Below are 12,079 nucleotides of genomic sequence, written 5' to 3'. Positions count from 1 at the left end.
CTTCTGAGCTGTAGTTCTCAGTCCCATTACATCCCACTTCATCCCTCATTTGCGCAGCTCCTGCTGCCACAGTCTCCATGCCTAGCATAAAACAAACTAAGTTAAGTCACGGTGGGGTGCCTTTTGTGAGGCCACTCAGAGTAGAAAGAAAGAAACAAAGAGCCAGACAGAGATGCAGAGAACATAAAGAAAACAAATAAAGCATTAAAAAAGGAGAGATAAGTAGGAAGGAAAAACAATTCACGATGCTAAGCATCATAAAATCACACACGCTTTTAAAATCTGGTCAGTAATTAATAGTAGTACTATCAGTCTTTGTTTTGGGAGATTGCCTTCAGAGAGCTGGAAAATCCATTTCCGATTAATAAGGGTCTCTTTCTTTCAGAAGCTTCTCCTAGAAATAAGAACGGGCTAATTAAAAATCTGACAGTCACTCCGATACTTAACAGAATTTTTGCATATGCAGGATAGTCATCACAAATTGTATTCTCTGCACGTCATGTCAAAAGTATTCTCATACACTACTAGAGGGAGCTTAAGAATTTAAGGTGTGCAAGGATATATTTCCACCTTTGGCCCACCAGGAGCCCTTTGGATAGGAGTCTTGTGCTGGACGGGAAAGGCCTATTCGCAGACCTTGTTTTTTCAAGGAGAAAGCCCGCTACTGCTTCTCCTGAGTCTGGAGGTAAAACCAGTCCGACATTGCTACTCCCTAGCTCTCTCCCCCTCCCTTAATTCCTCCTCTACATTTCAGGCGCATTTCACAGAGTGCCACCTGTTCCTGCTGCTTACCCTTTTCATGCCTTCGCATTGACAAGAGTGAGCTCACCCTTCGGTAGCCTTTGTCAGGCCGGGCAGACCAGTGGCCAGAGCAGGGCATTAGGACCCTTTTGGAGGCAGTCCCAACTGAGATGCTGCAAAGCCCTTCTTTTACTACTGTCCTCCCTAGATGCAGAATTCGTCCCTCCGCCCCTCTGTCCAGTGGAACCACAGGACTGGAAGATTTTACAGCGTCAGTACTTCTCCGTCAGTCCACAGCCCGGTGCCCGAGGCTCTGTCCTGGCCAGGTGAGCCGAGCAGTACCTGGGCGTGGGGCCGCTGGCACAAAGGACACCCGGCCCCGCCAGAGGCTATAACCTATGGCACACGCGGGCATATAGTGCCACCTGGTAGAGTCAACAGTGGTGCTTTAAAATGCAATACAAACCCCTCCTACATTTGTTGTCAAATCACTTCACGATTCCTAGGCAGGCAGTGGATTCTGCGCCTGGGAGTAGGGCTGGGGGGAACGCTGCCTGCATGTGCAAAAATAACCCCCGAAGACGCGAGCCAAGTCCTGGGTTGGAGCCTCTGCAGCCTGTGGATGCCCGCTGGGCGGCTGACCGTCCCCCGGGAGCCCCGCGGGGCTGCTCCGCTCCCCCTGCGCACGCCGGGCGGCGGGAGAGAGCCGGCGCCGACTTTGGGAGTTCCTGGCTGCCTTGTATGGAGGGCTGCTCCCGGCCCGTCTCCGCCCGACTGCTCTGACGCCCAGCCCTCCCGCTGCCCACCCCCAGCCGCCTCCCTCTGACTTGCCTGAGAAGCCAGACGGAGCCTCTCGCTTCCACAAGTCTCTCTGCCTGCCATTCCCCCATTCCTGCAGCCACCCCCACCCTCCAGCGCCGTCACCCCTCCTCCGCCCCCGCCCCCGCCTCCGCCTTCGCCTCGGCAATCGGGGGAATAAATCAGGGAGGAAACCGAGAGGGACAGCGAGAGCGCGCGAGCGCCGGCGGGCTCGCCGAGGTCTGTTTCCAAAGTCGCCCTTGATGGCGGCGGAGGCAAGGCGGCCGCGGCGCGGAGCAACCGACGCGCGCTAGTGGGTCCGCCCGCCACCGCCCCTTCTCCGTCGCCCGCTCCCGCCCTCGCCGTCCTCCGCTCGGCTCCGCGCCTCGGGCCCCGGGCGCAGCCGGCCCTCCAGACGCCAGCGGTCCCGGCGGCGTGTGCTGCTCTTCCTCCGCCCGCGGTTTCCAGCGCCGCTCCTTCCCCCGCTTGGGCAGGGAGGGGGCATTGATCTTCGATCGCGAAGATGGCTGCTGGCTGCCTGCTGGCCTTGACTCTGACACTTTTCCAATCTTTGCTCATCGGCCCCTCGTCGGAGGAGCCGTTCCCTTCGGCCGTCACGTAAGTCGGCGGGCCGGGCAGGGAGCGCCGGCCGAGGGGCGCCGCGGGAGTCTGGGGTGGGGGTCGGTTCCCGAGTCGCGGGGCTTTTCCGCCCGTGGGGGTGGGGAGCGAGCGGCCGGGGAGCCGGGCTCGGATGCGGAGAGGCCGGGCGGGCGGTGCGCGCCGCTCGCCGCTGGAATGCGCCCCGAGCCGGCGTCTCGGGCGCCTCCGCGGGGCCGGGCACGGGGGCCGGTTGTCCCGGGAAGCGCCCGCCGACGACTTGCGGCGTCTCAGCCAGTCTCTAACGGGATTCTCTAGACTTCAGAGTTCAGCCGTACTGGGGAAAAAAAGTTTCCAGCCAGCTCACCCGTTCTCATTCAACCCAGTTCAATAAAAAGTTATGTTTTGGTTGGGTAATTTACAAATAGGTAATTTCAGGCTTGCGGAGGTAGCGTGGACTTCTCCCGCACTTGGCCTCCGAGATGCTCTTTAATTGCTGTAGTGCCCAAACTCGTTTTATCCCACATTACTGGAAGCACTTGACAGCCTTCCAGTTAGACGCGTGCTGGCTCCCCGCGGCCGAGCGTGCTGTCCACGCAGGGGGCTCGCAGGTACTGGGACCGAGCGATCCAACCTCCCCAACCCCATTATTTGAAACATCTAAGTGTCGGCAGACACGCGGTCCCTGTTCTTCAAATGAATAGAGCCTGTTCTTTGAAGGAGGGACTGTTTCCAGTCTCCTGCAATTTTCTTTTATTTTTAACATTTCTAAAATAACTTTTAAAAACCTCGCTGCTGTTCTGGAAATAGAGGGCTTATAGGTAGCTATAGTCACACGACAGGAAGGGAATGGAAAATAATAATTCTCTCCTCTCTTAGGCAGCAAAATAGAATCAAACTCAGTGGCACATATAAATATATACATATTTCTTAATGCACCGAATAGCCTACCCGGCTTTCTGGGAAAGCATTTATTTTGGTTCTTGAAGCTTCTTTAAAGCTTCTAAGGGTAGGTAATCTTAAGTGCATGAGTCACTTTAATGCATTTTACATAACAAAAACAAAGCCCAAGGTAGCTTTCCCGGTATTTATGCTGCTGGGAATTATTTGCTGTCCTTTGTTGGCTGAGTGCTGAATACAGTTTTTGGTGGAAAGTAACAGTGAATCTTTACCGGTTGAAACCCTGCGGCTATTATTTAAGATTCAGTTTTAAGTATTTATTACGTTAGGTGTCAGTGCAAGAATCTGGAGGATGCACATTCTATCCCTTAGAAGGGGAGTGTCTAATTTTTGTTGTCATTGATTTACAGTAATGTTCCTCTTTAGGTAATCTTTCATAAAACTGATTGCAGATCCTTTTTGTTATGAAGCAGAAGGGTAAATGCCATCTGGAGATCTTCGTTTAATTGGCAGGATGTTCCAGTCGGATATTTTTGAACATAAAAAGAATAAGAATCACCCTAAAGGGTGCTTCAGAATTATTTACTCTTGTTAAGGCATCACACTTCCATTTAATTTTTTAAGCCTTTTTGTTGCTTGGCCTGTAAAGTGAGAACTCAAGTGAGTCGCTTGCATTGTGTCAAATAAAGAAGTGGCTCTTTAAAAAACAGTCACTTTCTAAATGTGTTCCTATTACTCATTTTTACACTGTTGTTTTTAACTGACAATCTATCAATATTTTTGTCATGGGAGGGGATACATCCTCATACCATTGGAGAAAACTGCAACAAAATACAACCTTTTATTCCTCAACATACTATGGTAAAATATTAATGTAAAAATCCTTATTGTAAGAAGAACATCTGCAATAATGCTTTCCTAAAATTATAAGTAAATCAATTTTCATGATCAGAAATTTACTAGACAGGAAAGAGTATAAATAGTGGGCTAAAATGGGAAGTAGGACACCACAATTTCTTTTCTTTGAAAGGATCTGAAATTTTCTTAACAATGAAAATTCAAGATATTTTCAAATTATATAGGACATTGATTATTTCATGAATGAAATACTTAATGAAAGGTTTTGTGGAGCGAAGTCAATCTCCTGTAGGTAATCTTAGCAATTTTTTTGGAAGCCTTCGGCATCTTCAGTTTTTCATTTGAAAAGTTAGTAACACTGTCTTCTGAGGAAAGAACTGATGGTTGACATTTGTACTTCATGTTAGATTTCTGAATAAACTTTATGAAACAAAAAAATGCAATTTTTTTGCATGAAGATGTGGTGCCATTTGCTTTTCTTTAGAGAAAAGAATTCATATGCACTGTGTAATCAGGCCAAATCTCAAATCTTTGGGGAAACTTCAAATTTATGAAAAGTGAGTACTAAGATTGTAGTGTTACTAAAGGCAAATCATTATGCTTCTGTATATAAATTTCTCTGGGAATCATTAATAAATATTTTTGGGTTTTTTTGCCAATTTTATTTTTCAGAGAAAAAGTATAAGAAGTTTTTATCATCTGAAGAGGAAGAGCATGCCATCACATACTATAAAATTAATTATGCACTAATTGGAGTTGGATTTCAATTAGAATTAGTAATTCAAAGTTGTTTTTTTTTTAATGTAGAGTGTTTACATCTGTATGAAGGGCTTAAATTCTATTATGGTAAAACAAATAATGTGTCAGTCTAAGTATGGTAAAACAAATAATGTGTCAGTCTAAGTATCTTCTTTCAATTTTTGCTGTCTGGTTTAACATACATTCTAATATAAATTTTTTTGGGATTAAAGTAGTAGTTAACCTGTTCTAAGAGTTAACACTAAAATAGATGTTTTTCAGGCAAGGAAATTTTGATACAATTATTTCTCTGGGTTAGGTGTTTCTTTTGGAAATGTTTGTCTCCCTACAGTGTGAAACATAAATACGTGATATGGTAGCAGCCACATAATGTGTATTGGTTGATATATAAATGGAAAATATATCATTTTTATGCTATAGTATGCACATGTACTGGTATTTTTAAAACGTAGCTTTCAAAAAGGGTAGTTGTCCTTTTTTCTAGAAATAATTTCTTGGCACATGTTGAAAGACTTCTATTTTAAAATTTAGAATTACATGTGTGATAGCCAGTATTATAATGTTAATTTAAATTTGTCCTTAATTTTAGAATCTATTTACAAATGCAATTAAAAAATATATAGTTATAACTATTCATATTAAACTTTTATCTTAGTCACATCAAAATGCCGGTCTTCAATAATTGGCCGAGAGCCCATTGGTATACGGGGATTTTAATATAAAGTGTATAATGGTATAAACATAAAACTAAGGATTATGGATCTCCACAGGAAATAAACATAAAATCTCATAAACGAATAGTACTTTTGGGTTTAATTACTTAGGATATAAATTTTTTTTCTGTTATTAGAGAAATTTGTATTTAAGGCTATAAAGGAGAAATTTTGTATGTCAAGATATTGTAATGGATATCTATTCCATGCATTAGAAGTGACATAATTATTCTCACTTGAGGTCAGCAGTTTCTGTTTACATTTTACATACACAAGGAAATGTGCCATATGATCAATTATGAGATAAAATATTAAATGTAGAATAAAACCTGAAACAGTGAACATTAATAAACTTTTCTCAGGTCTTTAATTTTGTTTTCATTGTCTTAACCATGTAACATTTATTATTCCACAGATGTATGTTTTAAAATATGCAACAGTAGATATATTATTCCATGTAAGTGTAATATTATGTTAAATTTATTAATGTTACACATCACTATATGTGTAGCTATTTGGATTGGCATTTGAATGAAAATTAAACAGACGGAAATGGATATAATTTTTGAAAAAATGTCAGAAAATACAAGAATCTAAGCATATTATGGTTTATTAAAGGGAAATAAAATGTACCTTTATTATCTTTCCCCCCCATGGCTTTCATTAATATAATTTAATAAATATACATAAAATTTGAATATAAAGTAGGTGGTTCATTTTGACAATAGATAAGAGCTTTACAGTTTTTTTCTTCACAGCAACCTGACTGTGTAGACATCTTTCTGTTATGTCTCCAACACTGATAAAAATAACAATAAAATACTCTCCTCTCTAGGGTTTACACATAGTAAATTTTTACAAAAACATAACATATGGAAATTATTATTGTGTTAAAATTTAGTATATATATTTAGGAGTATATATTCGTAAACAATAATGCATTTAGAAATTTTACAAATAGTTTTTACAATAGTGCGCATAACAAACTATTATTTAATTTACATATTCTCTGGAGTATCATTATATAAAGCACTCTTCAGGTTTTTCTTGATTTCTCTATTCCTCTATGTAGATGCAAGTTTCCAAGAATTTCCTAGCACATGTCTTCAAGCTATTTATAACTTTAAATTGGAGATTTAAATGGGTAAAATAAAACATATCTTAGGCAAATCATGCTATTTGTTGATCTCATTTAGTGTCTTACAGGTATGGACATAAACATTTCTAACATAAGTATACATAGCATTTGGGAAAAAAATCAGAATTTCAGTATTTCAAAAAAAGTAACATTTTATTGTTATTAAAATGACAATGTTCCATTATTTCTATTAAAAGAGCTGTCTGTGGTAGTGTTTCAAAAAGCAGGTCAGCTGCTTTCCATGGGGAACAAACTTTGTTCTATTATATCGCCTCCACATTTACTTAAGGCTTACAGTGTGCATCAAGCACTGTGTCACTAAGTGTGTCAACCAGTCTTTCTTTTCATGAACTATCTGTGAGCAGTACCACAACTGTTCCCAAGGCTTTCATACAGTTGCTTTCCAGTAAACTGGGAATGGGCTGTGATGGCCAACCATGTAGCTTACACATGGTTCATTTTTTTATGTGAGTGCACTGAAACATGTAAATGATTGCATCATATTGTTTACAGAGATGAGAGAAAAAGGCGATTGACCTCAATGTCAATTAAGTAAAAGTGGCAGCACTTTGTGAAAAAATACTATAATGCTTTTCCTTGAGAGTTCAAAATATTAACATCGCATAGATAACTTTCCTAGTTTGTGTCACTATATAGTATTCTGTTAAGAGATAATATTGTATGTGTATGTCCACACATATTTTTAAAACTTTAAGTGAATTGATATAGTAGAAAAACCTCAGTAAGGTAAGTTTATTCACAAGTGTGCATACCTTAGGTCTTCTGTCAGTCCACAACTGTTTTCAGGGATTACATCTAACTTAATAACACTAGCAGTTAAGAATAATTTGCCAAGACAATTAAATGAGATATTGCATACACAAGCAGCCGGAAAATGCTCAAGTCCTTTAGAGATGGGTTACTAACATAGTTGACAAGTAATGTAAAAAGTGACTCTAAAGACAGTTTTGCCATCTTTTAAACAAAACAAGTATGAGAAAGAAACTACATTTGAAATGTTGGCACCTATTAAAAGTTCTTTACATACTAAGCAGTTTTATTTCTTTCATTTAGATAAGATATGCTTTGAAATTTGTAAGAATTAAACATATTTGGTAGTGTGATATTTTAGGAATGAAGGCAAATGTGCACAGGTTTAAAATTTTTATTTGTAAAAATATAAGCTCTTAAATATCCCTTCCTTGTAGGATTTACATCTTTTGTAGTAATTCAGTACATAGAGTCAGCTACTCTTAGCAGTTTTTAAAATTGAGTAAAGAAAGCAGTCATTGCTCCTTTGTATTTTGCCACTGTTTTGTACAGGTTATGAACAAGGAAAAGATTGACTTTGTGGCCTCAATAAACCGGCACACTTTTTATAGTTAATTTCAATAATTCAGAATTAGGCTGTTATATATAAAGCAATATTTGAAGTTCTCTTTGAATATGAATGTGGGATATTTCTGGCTAAATGTTATTTTAACATTTGCTTCTGCTGATTTTTTTTAACCATATGCTCTGTGGATTTAAAAAATTAGGATACATTTAAAATTCTATATCATAAATGGAAGAACAACTTAAACTAGAACTGGTGACAGTAGAAAATAATGGTGTTGGCCATTTTAAATGTTTCGGATTTGGGGATAATCTTACTGTCTATTTGAAGCTCATTTTTTTCTGAGTAATTAAAAATGCACTATGGTGGTTTCTTGGCAAATGATGAAAAGTAATTCCAGTGTTATTTTATTCAAATAATAAATTCTGTTTTCTCGCTCTTTAATACACATACATGCGTACAATTACTATTAACCATAACATTATTATTTATATATAACATCAAATCAAATGAAAAATTTAAAAATTTGTTTTTCTTAAGTTACCTGTGATCAGACCTCAGTTTCAGGTCCTTTTCACTTAGATCTGCACTCACTGTTTCAGGAGATTTCCTGTTATCAGACATTTCTCTGTAAGAGAAATTATTAAGGGATTTTGGTATACAGTTAAACCTGTAATATGTAATCAACACATAACAAAATTGTCAAACAAGTCTAGAGAATTGTTTCTTTTGATATTTGCTCAATACCTTAGAGATAATTAGGGAAAAGAGGGGAAAGAGCTAATAAAATTTTTCTAAGGTGCATACTGTCAAACGATGTGAAGGGATGGTTAAATATTAATAATGCCATATTTTGAGAGTTACAAGAGGGATGGTACAATAAAATAAATGGGCTCAGGCAGACTACAAAAATCTCTTGTTTTTAAAAAGTGATCAACAGGCATTGTGGTGAAAATACTTTGAGGAATGATGGATGTGTAAGTGGGGCAGAGAGAAGAGCCCTCAGATTTATGAGGTGCAGCATTATATTAAAGATACTAAAGGTAGCAGTTGGTTATTTTTCTTAATTTCTTCTGTTTTCTTCATTTCCCATGTGAGCTTGGTTATATTGGAAATGCTGCTTCCTAAACTTAATAATCATTTTTAGAGACTTAAATATTCACATTTGGAAATTCACCTTAGAGACCAAGACAATAAAATTATCTAGATCTGAAAACATAAGTACTTAAAAATTTTTAGTTTTTATGAAATTCTGGGAAATGGTTTATTGGATAAGAAACACTAGTATAATCTTCAATTAAGAGCTTAAGTGCTAATCAACAAGAAAGAAATTCCATTAGTAAATTTTTTTCCATTAGATTACGAGAAAGAAATAACTTGCAGGTAAGCAGCCTTCTAGGTAGTATACTTAAAACTAGGCTTCTAAATAAATAGTATATTTTATTTTTGAAGTAGTTTTCATTTATGTTGCCTCTTTTAATATTTCTTGTTTCAAATTTTTTAATACCAAATATAATTTAATTCAACAATTAATGCAATTATTATTATTGAGTGCAAATTACGTACTGCACTGAGCTACCTATTGAGAATACAAACTGAGGGAGAGAGTTCCTAAGGAAGACATTAGCAACTCCAAGCTGACTATGAAACACTGGGATACATCAGAGCATGACCAAGGAAAAAGTACATTGCACACTGAAGGGGCATGGTCTAAAGAAACATGGTATGTTCTTTGTTAGGCATTGGACTTGTCGATGGGAAATGATGTTGGTAGCTGTTGGCTTAAGTCTGGTGATAAATTTCTTGCCCCCTGACCCAAGGAGGAGATGGGCAGTGTTCATATTACATCGACATTAGCAATAGCCCTGTTCTGTGTACCAACACAAATTTGGTCTTCATCCTGTGTTGCTGTTGAGATTTTTAAATTAAAAAAAAAAAAGTAATAGGTTTGAATCATAATATGTAGAAAATGGGGCCAGTATATGAGGCAGAAGCTATGAGATTAGTTAGTATACCGTTGCAGCATTCACTGAACTAGAGATGATGCCCGAGGTTTCAAAAAGATTAGTGTCAGTGAGAAGGTGAAGCAGGTTTAAAGTAGAAGTATAATTTCAGGACTTGGTGGTTGTGAGATTTGAGGAATTGGGAAGGGAAGAAGAATTGGAGATGTCGTTTAGATCTCTTAATTTTGTAGGCTAGAGAACAAGGAGGAATGCAGGTTGATGTTGTGAGGGTGGGAGCAGCTTGACTGTTGGACATTTGCAGTTTGCAGTGCATCTTGTAGATGTCTGTTAGGCCCTTAGAAGTATGTATCTGGGCTGGGCGCTATGGCTCACACCTGTAATCCCAGCACTTTGGGAGGCCAAGGTGGGTAGATCATGAGGTCAGGAGATCGAGACAATCCTGGCTAACACGGTGAAACCCCATCTCTACTAAAAATACAAAAAAAAAATTAGCCGGGTGTGATGGCATGCTCCTGTAGTCCCAGCCATTGAGGAGGCTGAGGCAGGAGAATCGCTTGAACCTGGGAGGCAGATGTTGCAGTGAGCCAAGATTGCGTCACTGCACGCCTGGGTGACAGAGTGAGACTCTGTGTTTAAAAAAAAAAAAAAAAAAAAAAAATGTATCTGAAGAGAGTTTGGAGGCAAATTCAGAGAGCAATATCTTTGAAGGCAGAAGGAGGATTTTTTTTTTCCATTTATTTAACTCATATTTATCTGTAATCGAAGATAGCCACTGAATTTCAAAAGAAGGGCCTCGATTTACAGTTTCATTTTGTGGAAGGTCAAACCAGATGACCCCTTTAAGGAAGGCATCAAGGCCACTGATGAAAGAGAGAAGTCTCATCATGTCAGGGACAGAAGCATGGTTTCAGTGGCTGGAGGAGTTGGTCAAGTTGAGAATATGGAGACAAGTGCAGTTTGTTCCTTCCAGGAATTTGGTGACATGAGGAAAGTGAGAGATAGTAAATTCAGAGGAAGACATTATCCTTAGCAAACTAACACAGTAACAGAAAACCAAATACCGCATGTTCTTACTTATAAAGGGGAGCAACATGATGAGAACACATGGACACTTAGAGGGGATCAGCACACACTGGGACCTTTCAGAGGGTAGGAGGTGGGAGGAGGGAGAGGATCAGGAAAAAATAACTAATGAGTACTAGGCTTAATGCCTGGCTGATGAAATCATCTGTACAACAAACCCCTATGACACAAGTTTACCTATGTAACAGACCTCCACTTGTACCCCTGAACTTAAAAATAAAAGTTAAGAAAAAATAATAAATAATGAAGAAGTTAATGTTAGGCCATTTGGGATTGTAAATTGTACAAAACCATAGAACTTTCGTAAACCAAAAAGAAATATTTTTAAATGATAGTGGAGCTGGATGATCCGTCATGGGAGTTCAGGTTAAGGATGTTCCAACAACTGCAGACAAAGGTGAGACTGCTGTCACGATAATCTCTCAAGTCATTTTCTGCTTCTCTTTGTGTCACTTGTTTCTTCTCTTTCTCTATAAGTTGGCATTATCTGACTCCAGTGCTCGTGATATTGAATGGTGGCGAGGGATTATGTTTTCTCCTTTGAAGCTTTGAACCAATTTGAGTGTAGAATCCTAGTCCTAAAGATAACCTCCCAAAGAAGATGTGTTGATTGTCTGAATATGGGCCAGATGGCCACTTACAGCCCATTTAATTGTGACCAGGAGATGGGATTTGGAAAAGAGACTCTGGTTGCCTGAGCTTGGGTTACTTCACCATATCTGGTCCAATCTTATTAGGAGGTATTACATTGTAAGAGGCCAGTTGCTATTACTGTGGATAGGGGAAGAGGCGATTCTCAGAAAAAGACTCTGGTGGGAAGGGTGGGGAAGGTGGGGAAGGCTGTACAGACAACTAAATAAGTGTTACCAGAAGGGAGATTCCCATACCTCAGAGGGAGAAGACCAAATGTCAGAGAGATGAAAGCAATGAGATGCCATGATTGATGGATGAAAGTTCTGATAGAGGCAGGTGAGGAAGGGATCAAGACTAAACACAGTGTCTTACAAAGTAACTTTTGAAATATGAAACAGCCTTGAGAAGTAAAGCAGATGGTTGGAATACAGGATAGATATAATTTTAATTTACTGGAGATGTTTTTAGAGGAATGATTTAAATTACGTACTCCATTCTTGAGAAGGAATGACATAATTCAGAAATGTAATACATACACATTAGTGATATTCAAATTTTG

At 39.3% G+C, this 12,079-nt stretch overlaps 1 protein-coding gene across 10 annotated transcripts in view; it reads left to right on the top strand.

The window, feature by feature from the left end:
- Window positions 1–1,570: 1,570 nt before the first annotated feature.
- Window positions 1,571–12,079, top strand: part of CACNA2D1 (calcium voltage-gated channel auxiliary subunit alpha2delta 1) — a 506,034-nt gene continuing 495,525 nt past the window's right edge. For 3 of the 10 annotated variants that reach the window (XM_021936126.2, XM_021936125.2, XM_021936122.2), the window contains exon 1: window positions 1,668–2,157. In XM_021936126.2, coding sequence (XP_021791818.1) covers window positions 2,063–2,157 — 95 coding nt within the window. In that variant the 5' untranslated portion in view covers window positions 1,668–2,062. Of the gene's footprint in view, window positions 2,158–12,079 lie in introns of all 10 variants that reach the window. The other 7 variants (XM_021936119.2, XM_021936117.2, XM_021936123.2 and 4 more) reach the window with 5 other exon arrangements.

Source organism: Papio anubis, chromosome 4 (assembly GCF_008728515.1).
Source record: "Papio anubis isolate 15944 chromosome 4, Panubis1.0, whole genome shotgun sequence".
Lineage (NCBI taxonomy): Eukaryota > Metazoa > Chordata > Mammalia > Primates > Cercopithecidae > Papio > Papio anubis.
Note: the sequence above shows the minus strand (reverse complement) of the source record. Positions and strands in the feature narration are given on the sequence as shown.